Below are 23,647 nucleotides of genomic sequence, written 5' to 3' on the forward strand. Positions count from 1 at the left end.
CTTATGCAAAGGATGAACAATCAAGAGCAGCAGCTCATCCTCTGGGCCTGTGGGTCACATGGTCCCAATGTCACTGACCCATTGGGACTGTGGGTCACATGGCCGTGATATCATGGTTCAAATGTCACTCTCACCTGAGCCTGTGAGCCACACAGTCCCGATATAGATTACAGTTTTATTTCCCAGTAAAGCCCTGAGTGTCCGTGCTGTCCAATCCTCACTGGTCATTGTAATCAATGGGTAGGAGTCCACCACCCATTGCAGAGAGAACACATTCACGGCCAGTGATGTGAATACAATCCCCACCCCTTAAACCATCCAGGCTTATCATGGGCCACCACCTGCAGTGGACAAATTGCGCTAACCATTTGCCATAACCATGAGTCAATTACAAAGGTGCCACTTAAACCGTATTAAGCCCACCAACTATTTTGGGTAGTTTAATAATACCCATTTGAAAGGCTGTGCTGATTTCAGCCAAGATCAGGTCTTTAAGCAGTTTCAATCAGCTGTTCGCACTTCTTTACAGTGCGATTACTTTAGTGATGAAATTCTGGATGTAACTGCTAACAAGTAGGAGAGGCAGTTGCTAAATGGAAATTGCCTGTTTTTTTTCCCAAAAGATATGTTGGTTACTTACCTTTTTGGTTTATAAGAACAGCTGCTTGAAACTGCCTGAAGACCCGACTTTGGCTGAAATCAGCAGAACTTTTTAAATGGCTACGTACAGGGTACGTATTTATTTAACTGGCCGAAATAGTTGGCACATTTAATACATCATAAGTGGCATCTTTGTGACTGACGCCTGTGGTAATGGCAATTAGCGCCATTTGCCTGATATAGGCGGCCGCTGGTGATAAGCGTGGATAGTGTCAGTGGTGGGGACTGCACTATAATACTGCAATTCAGTTAGCATTTAAAAACACACTATCACTGCTGAACACAATCATACATTTAACTAAACCACACATGGATATGAAGATTTTCTCCCACTAAGGAAATCACAATATATCTACACATAAAAGTTATCTTACTGATCAAATGGAAATGTGGGCTGTGATTGCTCTAGTCTATGGAAACCTACATTAGAGTAAAACAAGTGGGAGACGTCAGACAAATATCCTAATGAGGTAGGTAGGAAACCATAGGTCTCTAACTGCAGACAAGCCATGGAGACAGGCTAATTACAGCTGTTCTATGCTCAGTACTAGAACATGACTTTGTTCCCAAGTACAGTAAGCACTTACAGCAGGAGTGAACGAAATGGGTCAGGAATGGAATTGCATTAAATTCAACATCTTGTATATTGTACTTCAAAAAGAAGGCAAATACAGGAATGTGTACATAAAAAACATTTATGTAGCATTAACAAAAATAAAATCTTCGACTCTGCAGGAGTTACTCAAGACCCTTGACCAGTCTTTCCATCCCAATGGATACCTGTGATCTGCGTGCTACTCAACTAATGCCAGCTACAGGAGTGCCAGCTCTATAGGAAACTTTAAAGAGGAGCATCATCTCTTCCCCTGGATGCCTAACAGAGATATCTGAGGCAGGAATATTCTGTAATGGTCGATATAATCAAACATGTATTAAAACATATTTGAAACCTTTTGTTTTTTTAAAGCAGATTTGTCCGCAGCACAGTGAGAATGTCAGCACTAGCAAATCAAAAAAGTTTCATTTTTGAAACGTACTGGTCGAATACTCCTGAGGCAGGTGTAGCATGGGTTGGAGTAAAGCTCCCTCTGCACTGTCCCATCAAACATTCCAAGGGCAGGTACAGCATGGGTTAGATACAGAGTAAAGCTCCCTCTACAATGCCTCCATCTCACTCGATTGGAAATCAGGACCCAGAGATAAAACAACATTGTCATAACCTAATTGCATCACTGAGTCCTTTAATTGTACAGCATACATTGCACAAGAATGTAAAAGGACAATTATTCAGAATTTCGCTGGACATCTCTACTTATGTGAATGGAGATTAGTTAGCAGCTTGAGATGAGCTTTGCCTTTTAAAAGATCTGAATTGAAGTGAACCCTTAATAGATTGCAAAGTGAAACATTGCAGTGCAGAACAAACAATGAACATCAAGGAATTTTAGAACATGTCTTATACATCAGTGATATTAACTGTGGTCGTTATCATTTGTCAGTCATTCTCCTCAATAATCATAATACTTATATTGTGCAGGTCTGGGACTATAAATGGAATTGTTAACTGATTCAGGTGTAGTAATGAATGTGCAAACCCTGTACAGCTGTGTGCAAATCCTACGATAGTACAGACCGGAATGGTCATCAATTCATTAACTTTCAGAATCCAGAATGTGTAACATTCCTACCCCTTCCTGGTGATCAGCTGAATGTTGATATCCATATATTCGGTATACCAACAGTTTCCTTCTGTACTATTACCTTCTCACTCCAATTCTGTAGAGCACTGAGACATTAGTTCAGAGCTTGACCATGCCACATACAGGAGCCTTTTAATACAGGTGTCCTATGACTTTTGATACACAGCAAGGAAGTTACATTAAGGAAATAAAATATTCATGTACCTAGTTATTAGATATGCTTGCATAACTCCTTCCACGGTCAGGTGTGTAATGTCACTAGCCGCTGCAGCACTGAACCATGCAGACCCAGAGCCCAGATTTAATCCCTTTATGCCGAGTTGGTTGAGTGGGGTGATGGAGGTGTAGGAATTGCTCTTGGTGCTCCATTGCTTGGGGATGGTGGTGGGGGGGGGGGGGTGGAGAAAGAGAAGTATCTGGAGTATTCCCACTCCAGATTGTTACGCTTGAACACCTGCTGCAAAATGCACATGTAAATGCAGGTGAGGAGAGGACTGGGCTCTCGATGTCTAGACTTGAGTTACCAGAGGGCAGCTACCTCTTGTAACCAAACCAGAATGTGAAACAGCGGCTTCAGGAGGAGGTGGGTAGAAAACTGAAGGAAAGAAAAAATATATTCATATATTCATATCCTGAAGACCAACTCCTGGACTAATCCTCTTTGTGCTGGAAGCAAAGTGGGAAGAACCTGGATAATGAACTGGATCTAAACCAACAGGAGAATGAAAACAGCAGGCCAAAGGGATTTCCATTTGAGTTTTTATTTTAAAAAAGTACTCCCTCCCCCATAAGATTTTGAACATTTTCACACACTTGGGCACATAACAGAGCAGGTGAGATCCACCAATAGACCATCTTCAACCAGAGAACCAGTACAGAGAATCAACACGAAAGAAAGCAGTCCAATAAAACAGATTGCATCTGCAACATTGTACAAAACAATTACACAATACATTTACAAAATGGTTTTAGTTGCACAACAGTGAACAAGATTCAATGAACACAGTAAATCCCAATGCAGCACCAACCGAAACACAGGGAGATTTAAACAGAACCATGACACCTTGCAGCTCAAAACACCCAGATGCGGCTACCTTATTACTCCCCATCCCGAATTAATGCATCGTGAGGAAATGGAAATGTCATGCTAGTGCAGAATGGCAGATGATGATTGGGTTCATGGGAATGCAGAGAATTCTGTAACTGGGAGGGGAAAAGAGAGTATAATGATGTTTTAATACCCAGGGCTCAACGCACATGCAGCAGAATTCAAACAAATCATTTCCGTACATCCAAACTCAACATCCAGCAAACAAAACAAAAGCTCTGCAATCAGACTGAGCACGGGCAGGACTGGGATACTGTATCCAGAAACAAGACTGAGCAAAGGCAGGACAGGTATACTGAACCCAGGAACAAGACTGAGCAAAGGCAGGACAGGTATACTGAACCCAGGAACAAGACTGAGCAAAGGCAGGACAGGTATACTGAACCCAGGAACAAGACTGAACCCAGGAACAAGACTGAGCAAAGGCAGGATTGGGATATTGTACCCAGGAACCAGACTGAGCAAAGACAGGACTGGGATATTGTACCCAGGAACCAGACTGAGCAATGACAGGACTGGGATATTGTACCCAGGAACTAGGCTGAGCAAAGACAGCACTGGGATATTGTACCCAGGAACCAGACTGAGCAAAGGCAGGACTGGGATATTGTACCCAGGAACCAGACTGAGCAAAGGCAGGACAGGTATACTGAACCCAGGAACCAGGTTGAGCAAAGACAGGACTGGAACATTGTTGGGTTGTCTGGCTGTGATAAGATTTCCAGTGCTCAATGGATGCTCTTTGCAGGATGTAAACAAGACAATAAAAAAAAGCAAAAATATTTTGGTCAGTGCTAACAAAAATAATTTGGTGTCTGAATATCAATTTTATTTTATTATCCATCAAGTTTTACTGTGCACAGGGATTAGTGACCATTCCTGTAGAAACCCACTCTGATTTTTAAGCACTATTTAAAAATTCCAGCCAGGCTTTATACATCTTTGTCCTTTGCTATTCCACAGGCCTACAACTGAAGCATTTCCTAAGACACTTTCAGACTGACTATTTTAGAGAGTAGTGCCATCACTTTATTTCCAAATAAATATTGAATTTGAAAAGAAAGCTGGTACTTTCTGGTTAGAGAACGATCTTTCTGTTCTCAGAAATAGAGAACAGAAGCTGTAAATGTGTGACATTGCCACAATGAATTCTCTTGTGTTCTAAAACTCTCTTCCTACAGCTGACCGGCTCTGATCAAGGTCCTAAGCATTTTTCTCCATTCCAGTACCCAAGATCTTCCCTTTATTGTTCAACTGCCTGAAGTCTTAAGGATATTTGTTTAACTAAATTGGCAATCTGGTGTCAGCAACAACTGTTTACATTCACTCCAAAGGTTGCCAAATTAAAGTTATAACTCAAATCGTTTTGACTTGTTTGCCAAACTCCACTGGACTGTAGGGCGCACTGACTCATTCAAACATAGGAACACAAGGAACGGGAGTAGGTCAATCAACCTCTTGGGTCTGTTCCGCCATTCAATTAGATCATGGCTGATCTGTACCTCAACCCCATTTTCCCACCGTTGCTCCATATCCCTTGATACCCTTACCCAACACAAAAATCTATCGATCACAGACTTGAAAGCTCCAATTGTCCCAGCCATCACATCCTTTTGGGGGACAGAGTTCCAGATTTCCACTACCCTGTGTGTGAAGAAATGCTTCCTGATTTCACTCCTGAATGGCCTGGCTCTGGTGTTAAGATTATGTCCCCTTGTTCTTGACTCCTTCACCAGAGGAAATAGTTTCTCCATATCTACCCTGTCAAATTAACATTTTAAACATTTTGATCAGATCGTCACTCAATCTCCTAAACTTAAAGGAATACAAGCCAAATTTATGCACCCTGTCCTCATAATTTAACCCTCTATGCCCTGGTATCATTCTGGTGAATCTGCGCTGCAACCCCTCCAAAGCCAATATATCTTTTTTTTTTATTCGTTCACGGGATGTGGGCGTCGCTGGCAAGGCCGGCATTTATTGCCCATCCCTAATTGCCCTTGAGAAGGTGGTGGTGAGCCGCCTTCTTGAACCGCTGCAGTCCGTGTGGTGACGGTTCTCCCACAGTGCTGTTAGGAAGGGAGTTCCAGGATTTTGACCCAGCGACAATGAAGGAACGGCGATATATTTCCAAGTCGGGATGGTGTGTGACTTGGAGGGGAACGTGCAGGTGGTGTTGTCCTTAGTTACAATGCCCAGACCTGAATGAAGTACTCCAGACAGGCTCTATACAACTAAAGCATAACTTCCTCCCCTTTGTATTCTAGCCCCCTTGAAATAAAGGTCAACATTCCATTAGCTTTCTTGATTGCTTTATGTACCAGAATACTGGCTTTTAATGATTTATACTCAGACTCCCAAATCTCTCTGCTTCTCTACTAGTTTCTCATCATTTAGAAAATATTCCGAGTTATCTTTTTTGGGTCCAAAGTGGATGACTGCACACTTGCCCATACTGAACTCCATTTGCCATAGTTAAACAAACCCTAAGGCCACCTGCCACACTGACCCAAGCCCCAGGTTGCCTGCCACACTGACTCACTTGTGCAAACTCCAGGAATGCCCATCACCAAGGCTAGCACCTATAATTGTTTATGCAAATTTCTAGGATACATCCCTCATCTCAGACTCATTCACAAAAACCACAATTCAGATTTGCTGTTCTGAATCTCACTCCTGCTCATTGCTCAGACTGATTCACTCAAATCCTTCAGCACCTGTCAATCAGACCAGCTCTTCCCAGTAATGCCCAATATATGGGCTCTTTCACCCAAAGTCAGGGGAGTTTCATCTGTTCCCAGCTCGACAATAGAGGAAGCACTACATAAAGTTAATCACATCTAGCCAGCAGAGCACCAGTGGTGGCTGGGTTCACCTGCCAGCTGGGCCCGCTCCCTCAGCTGATGCACACACCAAGGGTGAGCTGCCCGTAAAGGGAAGGATACTGAAGAGCAAACGCTGTTTTTTTGAAAAGGAAAGGATGATGGGAGAGAACAGGAAACCTCAAGGACAATGGAGAAAATGACACATCATCATCTTGCTTGAGAATGTGTCAGGGAGCTATTGTCTCCCAGCAGGCAGGGGGTCTGATGCTGCTCCTCCCCCAGGCAGATGTCAAGAAAGAACACAAAGAATAAAAGACACAAGAATGTTTGGGGACATGAAAAAACCAATGCCCAACAAACTCAGCCTTTCGGATTGATCTCAACCCCACCTACCTTGCATCCCTCAACCCCTAACTTTCTCCAGAAATGCTTCCAGTTGCCACGTTTATACTGTCTGATTCAATGACCTTGCCTGGAAACTCATTACACAACTGAAAACGGTCCCCCGACTTGCCTTCTTGTTACTAACTTCCTGATTTTTTAAACTTGTGTCCCCTGATAGTGAACAACTTACCTGGATCAATTTTGTCAATTTTCTTTATGATCTTGAATACTTCTCTTGCAGTTATACCTCAAAGTCTCCTCTTTTTTTTTAATAAAAGGTCCATAAGCAGAAAGCACAGATATTGTGAGGTAATTTTCACCTTTGCTGCCTGTAAGGTAATGTGGTGGAGACTGTCTACCTATTACAGAACCCGCTCGATTTTCATCCACCATATTAACACCCAGGCGGCGAAGTTGAAGATTACACCCCGCCACCACCCCGGTCTCCAGTCTGCCCAATGTATGCACTGTTTAAAGTCCATATCGCGCTATTACATTGCACGCCGCCAGTTAAAGTTTAGAATTAAACCAAAACAAATCAGCTACAAAATGTCACCAACAATTTAGTAACATAAGAATTTTCTTTCTATCAGTTAAGAGTTTAAAAGTATCAAAGTCATTTTAAAAAATGTCCTCAAGTCACTAAAAATGCGACACTGCCATATAAACCCTTGTAGAATCCCCGATTCACACCACTGGGCAATGCCGGACTGGATGATAGGACAAAAGTGACAGAGTAAAGGGCATGTCGTGCTGCATCACTGAGTAATGGAGGGAAAGCTCACTTCACTTGCACCCATCTCCGGAGATGTGAACATGTCCTGAAATTCTCAAATTAATGAATTAATCACCTTTTGAAATTAATTTTTAAAGCCTAACATCTATAAAATGTACATAGACTACATTTGATTTTCATAATCTGGTTTTGGTGTACTTTGAACGTTAACCATCTGACACGACAAATACCATTTTCAGTTGACACAATATTCTGGGATTTTCCCCACTTTCCCTCTGCCGCCTCCATTTTCTCCCTTTGTCCACATCCTATCACGTATTCTTACAGGAGTTCAAGATCCAGAATGTTGTGGCCCACTTTAACTTTTAACAATTGATCCTTGCAAGATGGGAGCGCTCTATGCCAGATGCTTTTCCCACAACCATTATTGCCCATTCAAGGCTGATCATCGGACAGCAAGATTGAAGTGATTTGAAAACCGGCACTACTCGCTTCATATCAAACACTAACCAGTGAAACTCAACCAAACGGCGGTGATACTGGTTCTGGGATCCCCAAGTCATGAGATTTAGTGCAGGAGTCACATAGCCAATTGCTTGACCAAATGGGTGGTTATAGGAAAAATTGGCTGTGTAGAAACGTGCTTTCTGTTTTATCCTCTGTGTCCTTGTTAGAATTCTTTTAAATGTTATTGATCAAAAACTAGTTAATGTGATTTTTGGTTGGATAGGCCATTCAGTGACTGGAGGCTTAACTTGGAAAGTTTTATGAATGTGTGCTGATTACAGTTAAGTTTAATAACATTTCAACTGGCACTATACAACATGCTGTGAAGGGAGGAAGTGATGTGAGAAGGTGTGAGCACAAGACACACATTGGAATTATTCTCCATCAGGACAGATTTTCATTGGGTAACAGGAAGATGAATTAGGAATGAATCAGACATGTGCAACAAGTTATGCAATATTTGCAAAAACATTTTCAAAATCAAAGTCAAATACTTTCAATATAGAACACCTTAGTCTGAACACAGTCTGCATTTGCCATCTGCTGGCCCATGTACAAACCAGGCAGAACTAACAATGATGTGCCACTTTGAATAGCAAGTTACCCCATGACGAGCACAGGTGCAGGGCATAGAAAAGTGTGTAAGCACCTTGCATGAGCACCAGCTTTCCAATGAAACTATTGTCTGTGATGGTACAAACCATAGCAAACTGTTTAAATACTGAAAGACGCCAATAGGATTTGACTTCCCTAATTATTTTTCAAAATTCATTTTCGGGAAATGGGCGACGCAGGCAAGGCCGGCATTTATTGTCCATCTCTAGTTGCTCAAAGGTCTGATGCAACTGAGTGGCTTGCTAGACCACTTCAGAGGTCACTTAAGAGTCAGCCACATTGGTCTGAGACTGGAGTCATCTCAGAGGCCAGGTCGGGCTGGTTTCTTTCCCTAAAGGACATTAGTGAACTAGTTGGATTTTTACGATTCTGTCAGCTTCATGATAACTTTTACTGATCCCAGCTTTTCATTTCTAGATTTAAAAACTAAATTCAACTTCTCAAACTGCCACGGTGGGATTTGAACTTTCATTCTCTGGGTTATTAGTCCAGTAACATAACCAATGCACCACCGTTCCTGAATGTGGCTGTTCGACAATTCACAATTCCAATATTGTTCTGAGGAAGTGTACACACCCAAAACTGACTGATCTGTTGTGTATTTCCAGCATTTTCAGTTTTTACGACAGTTTACAAACAAGGATTAACAGAAGAACAGTACAACCCCCCCGCTCTCACTCTCTCTCAACTTGGAAGCTACTTGCAGTGCTCCTCTGATTCGCCTGCGGTTTTTTTATGCACCTGACGAGTCTCTCACTTTCAACATTATGAAACATAGTGTTTTTGTTCAGTGTGGGCTGTGTGTTCCCAATTACAGAAAGCTCAAGGCCGTGTTTGAATTGCCTGGTTGGGATGCTGGACACAGCCTCTGGGAGCCAGGGCAGTACAAGGTTACAATTTTAATTTAATAACATTTCTGCCACCCCCTTTGTAGGCGTTTTTAAACCAAGGTAACTGTTAAAGCATTAGTATTTCTGGAACAAAGAGAACGCTGTGTTTGTCCGATAGCATGTGCTGATCAGTGTGCCTGTTTGTTACTTTACATAATGCCCATGTGTTAATACTGTGGGAGGTACAGTGCTTATTGTGCAGACCCGCTGCCCACAACAGGAACAGATTGCAATTCTTTAGAAAACTAAAAGGGCAAAGAGGGCGAAAGCTGGAAGGTCTTAAATCAGTAGTTGGCCAACAGACCCCCAGGGCGTCCCACCCTGCTAGAGGGTGTAAGTGTTGCGGCTCAAGGCACAGACTTTTCAGATTATCTCTCGTTTACCTACACTGGCCACTTCCCAACACCCACTTGCAGAAACATTACCAGTTTAGCATTAGCCATGTAACCCAGCCTGCATAAGTGCAGATTTGACAGTAAATCACTGGTAAGCCTTCTAGCAGACCTACATATATACGGGTCCAACTTGGTTGGGGTTCACTCAATTCCGGTTCTGATGAAAGGTTGTCGACCTGAAATGTTAACTCTGTTTCTCTCTCCACAGATGCTGCCTGACCTGCTGAGTATTTCCTGTTTTTATTTCAGATTTCCAGCATCTGCAGTATTTGGCTTTTGTTCCCTCAATTCTTATTCATTCTTAATAATAATTGTAATCCCACACATTGAGCTGCAGTTCATATATGAACAACTACTCTATAGGGTCAAGCAGGTTTGGCGGTGACACCCACCAAATTTGGTCTCGTATAACACATGGCTAATTTTTACCAAATCATTGCAGAGATGGACCTGCAGTAAGTAGTATGAGGTAACACTATAAATCTAATGTGATGTTAAAAATACATTATTGTACATAACTGACCGTAGGCAAAATGCAGTACATTGAACATTTTTTTTAAAAAAGTGAATTTTGAAGCATGCACTGATTAGACTCAACAACTGAACCCAGATCTTTAAACGTTGTAAAAGCTTGTTAGAAATTCCGTTGTGAAGGGAAGGGTCTACAAACATCTTGGCAGCTCCACACTGCACATTGCAGAGACAATTTTGAGGTTTAAAGAAATGAGAACTCACATGCAGGAATGCTGTAAGCTGCAACCAGGACTTCATTCAGGAGGGGAAAAAAATTCTCTATGGCAGGCAAATTCATTTTACTTAGGAGCTTATAAAATTGACAGCAAAATTGTGACCCAAAAGGTACCAAGTCACTTAAGGTACCCGACAGGAACATCTGTGGCGTTAGTGTTGTGTGTGGTTTAAACAAACTTGGTATTTACAGAGATTGACATCTAATGGAACATCCAGTTCTATAACTATCAGCTGGAGCCTTAGTGAGCATCTGCTCCCCTCCACTGAATAGAATATTAACAGTTGCTATTGCATGCCATCACCAGTTGCTAACCAAGCTAAACTAACCACTCACTAGCAAAGCCAGTAAGTTATTAGCCTTGTCCAGTCCTAGTTCGTGGTTATAAATTAATGACTAAGTTAAGGTAATGCAGCCACAGAAGTGCTGACAGCCTGATCGAGTTCCAGTGTTAAGCACAAGTTACCTGATGTCTGCACAATATTTTGAAGAGACATCAGCTCTTTCAGGAAGTCCAGCTAGCATGAGAGATTCTCCTCGTGTTAGTGCTATTTGACAAGTGTTCTTTTTTGTTTGTTTTTGAAACCACTGTCTTTAGAACAATATTTATTTTTTGAATGAAATGTAAAAAATAAACCACAATGTAATCATTAAGATTTTAGCTGATGCCAAGTTCTTTACAGCAGACCACCTGTACTGGAGTCAGGGCACTTTGATTTTGCCCTGTACCACAAGAGGTCTGGCACTACACATACCACTCTTTCTTTGAAATTATGGAGCCATCGTTCTGCGACACCATGTCTTCCGTCAGATCCGGCTGATACTGGAAGCTGAGGGTCTGGTCGTCAAAGTCCTCCTGCGTGTCGCCCTCATCGACAGTGAAGTAAGGACGCTTGGAGTCCACGTCAAAATCTGCTCCGTCTCGCATAACTTTTCTCTCATTTTCATAACTTACGTTCATGGGAGACGGCTTTTTATCCTCATCAGATTCCTCCTGGTAAGGGATGTGCTGAGGAGCGGGAGGTATGATGCCAGCCTTGTTGTATCCATTGCCAAACACGTGTTTCTTTGTGTTGTAGTCCCCCTTGAAGGTTTGTTGCCTTTTGCGAAGGACGATGAAGACTATGACACCGATGAGCAAGATGAGCACCGCACCGCCCACAATTCCTCCAATCAACGGGATGTTGCTGCCGTTCCCGCTGTTGTCCAGGTCGTGTCTCACTCTCGCTTTGTCTTTGTCGGATTTTGGGATTTGAGGGGATTCTGGGTAGGAAAAGACAGATGGAAGGGACAGCGTCAGTCCCGTGATTTGAAAGATGAGGTGACAAGGGAAAAGGGAAGGGGAGACAGAGGGAAGGGAGAAAGATGCCTGAAATTAACAGTTTATATCTAAGCTGCTCTCTTGACATTGTTACATCTACAACAACACTACTATAGTGCTGCATCACCAGTATACTACACCGAGAGTGCATCTCTGCTCCCTAATGCAGCTTATTTTCATTATAAAACAAATGCAAAATACCGCAGATGCTGGAAATCTGAAATAAAAACAGGAAACACTGGAAACACTCAGCAAGTCAGGCAGAATCTGTGGCGAGAGAACTCAGTTGCGATGAAAGATCACTGACCTGAAATGTTAACTGTTTCTCTCTCCACAGATGCTGCCTGGCCTGCTGAGCATTTCCATCATTTTGTTTTTATTGCTTTTATAATATTTGTACAATATTCATTAAACACAGTGATGTCATGAGCTTCTTAAATCACAGTGTTAAGTGTCACATACAACAAAGTCCAAGTTCTCCATGTTTCTCGCAAACAGCCCCACTCTGTCTCATTCTCTCACATGTACATAGCCCCAGTCTCAATGTGCCTCTTGCACAATCACAGTCAGAGTCACACACACACACCTCACCCACAATGTTGCTCAGATTGTGCTACATACACACTATGGGAACCCCACAAACACTCTCAATTTCAACAGCTGCAATGACACACATTTCAATTTTACTTGCAACTGAGAAGGAGACAGAGTATTAAGATGCAGTAGCAAGCCAAGAGGAAATCTTTGCCCATTTAGCATGGAAAAAATGTAACTCTGCTGCAAGTGATACAAGAAATAGAATTCAAAACAGATCTCGAGTTTGAAAAGTAACTAAAAGAAATTCTAAAGATAAAATCAGGTTATAAAACCATCCTTGCTTATGTGAGAAAGGTTAGAATGGTCATGCAATCTATTGCAACCTGTGTCATCAGTGATAATTCTCTCCACTACCTGTCCTATTAGATGGACAACATTTTCTAGTACTAACTCTGCACTACATCCAAGGGCATGTTATGTGAACCAATTGCAAGACTTCCTTGAATGCTTTGTCCAAGGTGACAGGTAGTGATGTCTCCCCTTTAACCATATTTCTATAACCTATGTCTTGAGCCCCTCCAATGCTGCCTGATGAGTACTTTGCATCCAAATTTATAGTCCCTACTTTAGATTAGTCTGAAATGAGGCAACCTTCAGAAAAGGTGTATTCCCATCAGTCTCTCCTGATGCAATGTATTAATTACTGACATACACCGGAACACCTCAACACAGCACCAAACACAGAAGAAATACTGACCCATAAACACTGTCGGCAGGGCCGCAGACACAGAGTTGTTCTGCACACCCTGTAGTTTCTACAATTGGAGCTCTGCTCTGAGGAACCATGACACCACCCTCCAGAAGCCCCTTTTTCAGCTCAACTCCTCCTTACATATGCTGCAATTAAGAGCACGTTAAATTTCAACCAACATGTATTTGCATGTATTCACAGCAGACTCGAGGCCTACTCCTGCTCCTATTTCTTTCTTATGCCCAATCTATTGAGTCACCACTGCCTGTGTTCCTAGTCTCAGTATGAGTCAAAGTACAGGGGTCAAACTGGAATAAGGAAAAGGGAGAAATGGAACTGGCCAGATTTCCTGCTCCTGGTCTCTATCCAGTGACCCATGCTTGAAATTCCATGCGTGAACATCAGGTTCAACTGTAATTCCCCTGTGGTCAAATACCATGACGACAATCAGAGTCTGGGCTCACACGTGGAGTTTGTTTGAGGTACAGGAAGACAACCATGGAACCTTCTCCCAGCAAGAGTCAGCGCCTTCAGGATGAGGGGACATAATGGGAGAGGGGAAAAATTGTAAAGATCTCAGTTGACTGTGGGCAATGTCTGGATTTCATTGTGTGTAGATGCCCTATTATATTTAATGCACCCAGTGTGGCCAACTACCACTTGCACTGCCAGCTTAAGCCCAGGACAGTTGTTTAATTCCTGTTACACACAACCATTTTTACAGATAATCACTGGTAGGGACAGCTAGTTTTGCTAGTGGGCCTGGCACTTAGGTTCTGCCTCATCCCTTCAGCTCCGTGACTTGCCGCCTTCTGATAAAGATTGAAGTAAGTTGCAGTCCTTTACCCAATCTGGTCAAGGTCATGATTACGCAAGCAGAGTTTGCCAGTGCTGACAGAGAGATCACTGACTGTGTAATAATCACTGTAAATTAATCTCAGACAGCAGTTTGTGGATTATCCCTGGAGCTGGACATGCAAACATACCAGAGAAGCTCAGGGCTCATCATGTGTTTTAACTCCTGGGAGCAAGAAGGCTTTAAAGTTGCTCATCCTGCAGCCAGGAGGGAGAATAATCCAGATAGAGGCTTTTCCTTGCCTGTCAATGATATCACTCCAGTGTCAGCCAGGAACAGGGGCCAAGAAAGAGATGAGATTAGAATCTCCGATTCTTCTCTTCCACTTGACATGACCTGGCCTAAAACAATTGCCACCCGCCAACACATTCTGATGCTAGACCTAGAAGGGGCTCAGATTGGGGCTCAATGCAGGAAGCTGCTGTCAGCAAATTGAGCAGAACAAGACTCTTGGAAGCCAGAGGATGTTTACTCCCTATACTCTGATTATACACTTTTGGTTCAAACCCTTTATATACAGGCAGTGGCTCAGAATCCTCACGCCTTGACTACAAATCCACATTTGAATGCTTGAAACAAAAATGACTGCAATGGTCTGCGTTTCTCAGTGAATTTTATGTCAGTCACTGAAATGGCTCCCCAAGGTGGCAACTACAAATAGCATCAGCGCCCTTGAGCTAGGGACATTATCGAATCTCCCAGCACAATAAGGAGTCTATGCCTTTGACAGTCACGGTTTTCTTGTCATGGGGTTGGATATAAATTTGGTACTTTAAATGCTTTTTAATTGAATCATAGAATCATAGAAGTTACAACATGGAAACAGGCCCTTCGGCCCAACATGTCCATGTCGCCCAGTTTATACCACTAAGCTAGTCCCAATTGCCTGCACTTGGCCCATATCCCTCTATACCCATCTTACCCATGTAACTGTCCAAATGCTTTTTAAAAGACAAAATTGTACCCGCCTCTACTACTGCCTCTGGCAGCTCGTTCCAGACACTCACCACCCTTTGAGTGAAAAAATTGCCCCTCTGGACCCTTTTGTATCTCTCCCCTCTCACCTTAAATCTATGCCCCCTCGTTATAGACTCCCCTACCTTTGGGAAAAGATTTTGACTATCGACCTTATCTATGCCCCTCATTATTTTATAGACTTCTATAAGATCACCCCTTAACCTCCTACTCTCCAGGGAAAAAAGTCCCAGTCTGTCTAACCTCTCCCTGTAAGTCAAACCATCAAGTCCCGGTAGCATCCTAGTAAATCTTTTCTGCACTCTTTCTAGTTTAATAATATCCTTTCTATAATAGGGTGACCAGAACTGTACACAGTACTCCAAGTGTGGCCTCACCAATGCCCTGTACAACTTCAACAAGACATCCCAACTCCTGCATTCAATGTTCTGACCAATAAAACCAAGCATGCCGAATGCCTTCTTCACCACCCTATCCACCTGTGACTCCACTTTCAAGGAGCTATGAACCTGTACTCCTAGATCTCTTTGTTCTATAACTCTCCCCAACGCCCTACCATTAACGGAGTAGGTCCTGGCCCGATTCGATCTACCAAAATGCATCACCTCACATTTATCTAAATTAAACTCCATCTGCCATTCATCCGCCCACTGGCCCAATTGATCAAGATCCCGTTGCAATCCCAGATAACCTTCTTCACTGTCCACAATGCCACCAATCTTTGTGTCATCTGCAAACTTACTAACCATGCCTCCTAAATTCTCATCCAAATCATTAATATAAATAACAAATAACAGCGGACCCAGCACCGATCCCTGAGGCACACCGCTGGACACAGGCATCCAGTTTGAAAAACAACCCTCCACAACCACCCTCTGTCTTCTGTCGTCAAGCCAATTTTGTATCCAATTGGCTACCTCACCTTGGATCCCATGAGATTTAACCTTATGTAACAACCTACCATGCGGCACCTTGTCAAATGCTTTGCTGAAGTCCATGTAGACCACGTCTACTGCACAGCCCTCATCTATCTTCTTGGTTACCCCTTCAAAAAACTCAATCAAATTCGTGAGACATGATTTTCCTCTCACAAAACCATGCTGACTGTTCCTAATCAGTCCCTGCCTCTCCAAATGCCTGTAGATCCTGTCCCTCAGAATACCCTCTAACAACTTACCCACTACAGATGTCAGGCTCACTGGTCTGTAGTTCCCAGGCTTTTCCCTGCCGCCCTTCTTAAACAAAGGCACAACATTTGCTACCCTCCAATCTTCAGGCACCTCACCTGTAGCTGTCGATGATTCAAATATCTCTGCTAGGGGACCCGCAATTTCCTCCCTAACCTCCCATAACGTCCTGGGATACATTTCATCAGGTCCCGGAGATTTATCTACCTTGATGCGCGTTAAGACTTCCAGCACCTCCCTCTCTGTAATATGTATACTCCTCAAGACATCACTATTTATTTCCCCAAGTTCCCTAACATCCATGCCTTTCTCAACCGTAAATACCGATGTGAAATATTCATTCAGGATCTCACCCATTTCTTGTGGTTCTGCACATAGATGACCTTGTTGATCCTTAAGAGGCCCTACTCTCTCCCTAGTTACCCTTTTGCCCTTTATGTATTTGTAGAAGCTCTTTGGATTCACCTTTGCCTGATCTGCCAAAGCAATCTCATATCCCCTTTTTGCCCTCCTGATTTCTCTCTTAACTCTACTCCGGCAATCTCTATACTCTTCAAGGGATCCACTTGATCGCAGCTGCCTATACATGTCATATGCCTCCTTCTTCTTTTTGACAAGTGCCTCAATCTCCCGAGTCATCCAAGGTTCCCTACTTCTACCAGCCTTGCCCTTCACTTTATAAGGAATGTGCTTACCCTGAACCCTGGTTAACACACTTTTGAAAGCCTCCCACTTACCAGACGTCCCTTTGCCTGCCAACAGACTCTCCCAATCAACTTCTGAAAGTTCCTGTCTAATACCATCAAAATTGGCCTTTCCCCAATTTAGAATTTTAACTTTTGGGCCAGACCTATCCTTCTCCATAGCTATCTTAAAACTAATGGAATTATGATCACTGGTCCCAAAGTGATCCCTCACTAACACTTCTGTCACCTGCCCTTCCTTATTTCCCAAGAGGAGGTCAAGTTTTGCCCCCTCTCTAGTCGGGCCATCCACATACTGAATGAGAAATTCCTCCTGAATACTCTCAACAAATTTCTCTCCATCCAAGCCCCTAATGCTATGGCTGTCCCAGTCAATGTTGGGAAAGTTAAAGTCCCCTACTATTACCACCCTATTTTTCTTGCAGCTGTCTGTAATCTCCTTACATATTTGCTCCTCAATTTCCCGTTGACTATTTGGGGGTCTGTAGTACAATCCTATCAAAGTGATCTCTCCCTTCTTATTTTTCAGTTCTACCCATATAGACTCAGTGGGCGAACCCTCGGATATATCCCCTCTCACTACTGCCGTGATGTTCTCCCTAATCAAGAACGCAACTCCCCCTCCTCTCTTACCTCCTGCTCTATCTTTCCTTTGGCATCTGTACCCTGGAACATTGAGCTGCCAGTCCTGCCCCTCCCTTAGCCATGTTTCAGTAATAGCTATAACATCCCAGTCCCATGTACCCATCCATGCCCTGAGTTCATCTGCCTTGCCCATCAGACTTCTTGCATTGAAATAAATGCAGTTTAATCTAGACTTCCCTTGGTCTTTGCCCTGCTTTCTCAGACCATCTGTCTGGTCATGTTCTGTACACTCTCCCTTACTGCCTTTTGTTTCTGTCACCATTTTATTTCCCACTGACTTCCTGCATCGGTTCCCATCCCCCTGCCACATTAGTTTAAACCCTCCCCAACAGCACTGGCAAACACTCCCCCTAGGACATTGGTTCCAGTCCTGCCCAGATGCAGACCGTCATTGAAGAATGACATTTATCCTTACTTGAGCCAAAAGAAAGAATAAAACAGTGAGCCAAATGAGAGTGGGAAGAATCCTTGTATTATCCAGTAACTTGGCCCCTGGTCTCAGCTCATGTTCTTTGATTCCACTGATCGCTAATCTGTGACTCCTAATTGAAAGTATGTGTATGTGGGAATCTGCAATGGCTTGGCTTTGATGTCCTTTTCATTACAAAGTCTTTTGACATTCAGTACCTGGACTCACACGTGAGTAACGAGGGCAGCCAGCACCTCCGGGACGTAATGGAGAGAAGCCAAGGAAACTGGCGGGGTAAAGTCACTCAAATTTCCTGCAAAATGGGAGTTTTTCCATTTTGCAGAGATAAAAATTACTGCAGAATCAAAAAAACTGAACTGAGACTGGTGACACAAGAAATCTCCCTACTTTTATTTGGATCACTGTTGTATTGTTAACTTTAGGCTGGGTAAGGATAAATGTCATCCTTCATTTAAAAAGTATTGAAGCACCAAATAGATATCTATATACATTCAGCTACTTGACTGGTTAAGAAAACAGTGACTGTCAAAAACATAAACTCCTTAGTCTGCTGGGAGACTTGATAATGTCAGATGTGTCACCTGCAGCAGACTAATCTGTAGAAGTTGCTGAGATAGCCGCATCTCAGCAGCACTTTCCAGAGATGCTAAACATACAAAACAATTCCAGACCCACAGAGTGCGCCCCTCACCAAGCTCACAGACACTTCCAATCAGGGATCAGAGCAACTGCAGGGGTTGATTATGGATGGCCCTTAACTATAAAAACGAAATGAGGTTCCAACAATCATTTTCTATTGGAACTTGAACTCCAGACTGTTGGAACCTGCCTAGCCTGGCAATTGGGTGTGTTGGGTATTCAAGTTAACGGAAATATGAGGCAGTCTCCCGTGAATATGATTTACAAGGCAAAATCTTAGCTGTCATACAGTAACAGTTCTTCTCAGAATATAAAATCTCCCTCAGGGTGGAAAAGCCAAGGTTTTTCTTGCTGAAAAATTGTTTTTATTATACAAGAAGTGCAGCAGTCACGATTAGGATCCCTTGTGGAATAGACCTACAGGGTGAGGCATCAGTCCATGCCACAGGGTGCCTTGTGGCAAATTCTAGTAAAATGGCGACAGTCTCCCAGTGGGGCAGCCCTACAGATGGCCCATTAGTTGCTGACTAGAAGATAATACATAACTCCTAGTACAGCAGCCATATTCTTATAGGCCTCCTCCAGGCATTTACAAGCAATCTACATTCTATAGTATGTGAAAGAGAAAACTACAGGTGACTTATGCACAACAAAGGCCTTCTGAATGTTACCTGCTTTTAGTTAACATGCAGATTTTTGTTTTATGTTTCTGTGCCTCCCTTCAAAATATTTACAACTCTGCTTCATTCTGTGGCACTCACATCTTTTCCTTACTCTTGCTCTCACCCGGTCTGCCTTTCCCTTACTGTCGATTTCTGGCAACAGTGCTGTAATATAAATGAGATGGTGCCGGTGTCTCCAGCACAGAATTCCTCGGGAGATGGTTTCCCTTCCGTCAGTGGTACTGAAACGCCTTTCCACTCTCAGTCCCTCTGACACCCCTGTCCAGCATTTGGACGCACGGCTACTCTCCTTCAACACCATGTCCAGCTGTAACCTAGTATCATCAGTATTTAACCTATACCCTTTGCATGATGAGGGGCAGGGAGATGGCTGCTGCCTCCTGTAACTTCAGTCGCATACACAATGTATTCAAGAGCAGCAATACGACTGCTCATTGCATCATTAATCTGGCTTCAAACAGACATAGCTTATTTCAAAGTGCTAACAGTCTACAGACTGATCATAATGTGCAGCCATGATACAAATGGCTTCAAAGCCATACCAGTTTCCATTACAGCTTCACAAGAAAATCAAAATCAAAATTTTTTTGACAAGTGCAGTATATAAGCCACTCATAACCGATAACTCTTATATTTCATGTTGTGTATCAGATAAACATGTTCCCTAAATGCATGTACATGGTTAACAAATATTACTGATTGGAACAGCAGAGTTTTCAACCACAGAATCTGCATAACTAAGATCTCCCTGACCTTATCTAGTGAAATAATAGGGACCTAGGTGACCTAATTGGCCACAGCATTTTCCTTTCAACTCCGATCTGAGTTTTAGATGTGTGTTTGCAAGGGTAATGTGTGGCATAACTTTGGCAGTTTCAACCCAGTGGGTATGGGTCACAGAAAATCCCAACATTTAGCATTAAATGACACTAAAGTACCCAGTCTCACTCATCGAGACCACACAAATAGTTATGATGTGGAGATGCCGGTGATGGACTGGGGTTGACAATTGTAAACAATTTTACAACACCAAGTTATAGTCCAGCAATTTTATTTTAAATTCACAAGCTTTCGGAGGCTTCCTCCTTCCTCAGGTAAACATTTACCTGAGGAAGGAGGAAGCCTCCGAAAGCTTGTGAATTTAAAATAAAATTGCTGGACTATAACTTGGTGTTGTAAAATTGTTTACAATACACAAATAGTTGTGAGATGGAAAGCAAAGTCCACATTGGTGCAGTAGAAGTACACTCTTGAGGTTGGCGTAAAAACACATTAGTGGGAAGTGGAGAAAAAGCTGTACTCCGGGTCAAATTCTTACTGCGACTGATGTAAATAGAAGCCTATTTATCACTGTGCGCTTAAAATTCTCAATAAAATTAATGACCGAACATTTGGTACATTAGACAGTAATAGGATTATTATAATTTAGACAAGTGCTTAGTGTTATACATAATTATAGATTCTAGTACATTTGAGATTGTTTTGTAACTTGCATTTATATAGCTCCTTTAATGTAATAGAACAAAGTGAAAATGGACAGGGAGAATACTTAGAGGAAGTGATCGAAGGGTCAGAAAAGTAAATTATGAGGAGGCTTTTAAAGGAGGGGAGAGATAGCAAGGCAGAAGGGTTTAGGGCGATTTTTCTCAGAGTGGCCAAGATGATTGAAGGTTCTGCAGCCGAAGGTGGAGTGTAGAAAGGGGGATACAAGGAAGGCCAGCGCCAGGGAGCAAAGGGCACATGGTGGTAGGTGCGGCAGGAGCTGCACAACTATGGACAGACAAGGCCATGGAGGGACTCGTAGCTGAGAACAAGGATTTTAAATTCAGTGCACTGGAGAAAGGAGAACTAATGAAGTTTGGCAAGGACTGGTATGATAGGGGCTGAGTTGTAGGTGGAGGTGGTTCAGAGATGGAACAGGAAATCTTGGTGATGGCTTGGATGTGGAATTTGAAGGCCAGCTCAGTGTCAAAGAGTACACCACGGCTGTACATTGTAGGGTTCAGCCTGAATAAGCAGCTCTGAAGGGGGGTGGAATCTGGGGCGAAGGTACAGTTTCTGGCAGCAGCTGAACAAGATGTCTTCAGAATTACCAATATTAAGTTGAAGAGAGTTCTTGCCCATCCACAACCCAAGTTGGATACAGTTGGCCTGCACAAGGTGGTAGCAGAGAGATAGAGCTAGGTGTCTTCGGAATACATACAAGAGCTGTCCCCATGCCAACAGGTGGAGGGGGGGGGGGGGGTCAAAATTAGCAGTGGGAGCTGAAGTGGGTGAAGGGTCAGAGAAGAGAAGTTGGGACTCTGAGGGTGTTGGGAGTAAAAGGAAAAGGGTACAGTATATGTGCACTGGACTGACACCAGAAAAAATGGCCATGAAAGCTGCCGATTTGTCATAGGAACCCAGCTTCTCAAATCCCAAAATAATCTTCCCACGCCTGTGTGTGTAATATTCTATTCTGCATGTTATTGTGATACAATCTCATTGCATGTGAATGTTAGATTAGTTTTTTCCTAAATCACATCCATGATGGATGGGGTTAGTTGGTGCCCAACTTCACAACTGTGGGACTGATTCACTCAGTCACCTATCTGCAAATCAATTTACATAGAGCTGTCAGCTGGACCATTATAGTTCATAATAAGTAACTCACTACAATGTTAATGTAATCGAACTCTTAAAAATGATAAGGGGATTGGATAGGGTAAATACAGTAACTATTTCCTCTTGTGGGATAATCCAGAACAAGATAGCATAATCTTAAAATTAGAGCTAGGCCATTTAGGAGTGAAATCAGGAAGCGCTTTTTCTCACAAATCTGAAAGTCCAAAAGGCTGTGGATGCTGGGTCAATTGAAATTTTAATACTGCGACTGATAGATTTTTTAGGTAAGGGTTTCAAGGGATATGGAGCAAAGGCAGCTAAATGGAGTTGAGGTGCAGATCAGCCATGATCTAATTGAATGGCAGAACAGGCTCGAGGAGCAGAATGGCCTCCTCCAGTTCCTATGTTCCTAATGGATCACTTGCATCATGCACAGTGCAAACCCCTGGGGTAGGGACAAAAGAAAGGAGACAAGGGAGATATTCACACACGCACAGAGAAACAGAGAGGGGAGGTGGGGAAGAGACAAGATTGACGAGGAGTGACAGAAATGTGTCTTTGGTATACAGATGAAGAAAGAAAACTGAGTTTGCTTGTGTTGCTGTTGCTATCTGAGAATTAGGACTGACAGGAGACTGAATGGAACTGCTCAGCTTATTATTTCCAAATACAAGTGTTTTTCAATAGCCTACGACAATCAGTTCTCATAAAAATCTCCTCACATTGGAGCACTAAGTCCACTTTTACACAATATTAACCCAAGAGCACTACTGGGGCCTGTGCACATTCAATCTGGACTTTTTAATTGGGCTAAATTCATAGGTTTGCTGCTTTAGTAATCCCCTTTTATCCTGCTCTCATTATACAATGTTGTAATGGAAACTCAAACTCATTGTATTGTTTTATGTAATACTGGAAAGTGACCATTATTATAATAGCTTTAGTTTGAATTGAGCGGTTGTGTCGACTGGAGACTACCTCAACTTCAGTGCTGGGACCACTGCTGTTCACCATATACATAAATGATTTGGACTCAGGAATTAGAGGTACGTTGTTGAAATTTGCAGATGATACCAAATTGGGGGGTGTAGCTAATGATGTGGTTGACTGCACCAAAATACAGCAAGGCAAACAGGCTTGCAGAGTGGGTGGATTCAATACATCAAAGTATGAGATGGTTTATTTTGGTAAGAGGAATAAAGAGGCCACTTATTCCTTGGAAGTTAAGAAACTAAATGGGGTAGAGGATCAAAGATCTGGGAATACAGATACATAAATCATTAAAAGTAGTGACACAAGTTGATACGGCCATAAAGAGTACAAACAAAATGGGGTTCATTTCTAGAGGACTAGATTACAAAAGCAGGGAGGGAATGTTAAATTTATATAGAACCTTAAACCACACTGAGTACTGTGAGACGTTCTGGTTCTCTATACTACAAAAAAAATATTGAAGCACTAGGGAAAGTGCAGAAAAGATTTACAAGTTGTTACCAGAATTGAGAGGATACAACTATCAGGAAAGATTGACCAGGCTGGGGCTCTTTTCCCTGGAAAAAAGACTAAGAGGAGACCTGATAGAGATCTTTAAAATTATGGAGAGGTTCAATAGGGTGAATGTGTTACCATCTGTATCAAGGGGACACAAATACAAGATAGCCACCAATGGATCAAATAAAGAATTTAGGAGGATTTTTTAAAAAAAGGTGGTGAGAATGTGGAACTCGCTGCCACACAGAGTGGTTGA

At 42.7% G+C, this 23,647-nt stretch overlaps 1 protein-coding gene across 2 annotated transcripts in view; it reads right to left on the reverse strand.

Moving 5' to 3' along the window:
* nectin1b (nectin cell adhesion molecule 1b) overlaps nucleotides 1–23,647 on the reverse strand; it is a 370,403-nt gene that overhangs the window by 184,062 nt on the left and 162,694 nt on the right. The window contains exon 6 of one of the 2 annotated variants that reach the window (XM_067970851.1): nucleotides 3,106–11,831. The exons of the other annotated variant lie outside the window; for it this stretch is intronic. Within the exon in view, the coding sequence (XP_067826952.1) occupies nucleotides 11,314–11,831 (518 nt within the window). The 3' untranslated portion in view covers nucleotides 3,106–11,313. Of the gene's footprint in view, nucleotides 1–3,105; nucleotides 11,832–23,647 lie in introns of those variants that run through there. 2 annotated transcript variants of the gene reach the window in all.

The sequence above is a fragment of the Heptranchias perlo genome, chromosome 33 (assembly GCF_035084215.1).
Source record: "Heptranchias perlo isolate sHepPer1 chromosome 33, sHepPer1.hap1, whole genome shotgun sequence".
Classification (NCBI taxonomy): Eukaryota; Metazoa; Chordata; class Chondrichthyes; order Hexanchiformes; family Hexanchidae; genus Heptranchias; species Heptranchias perlo.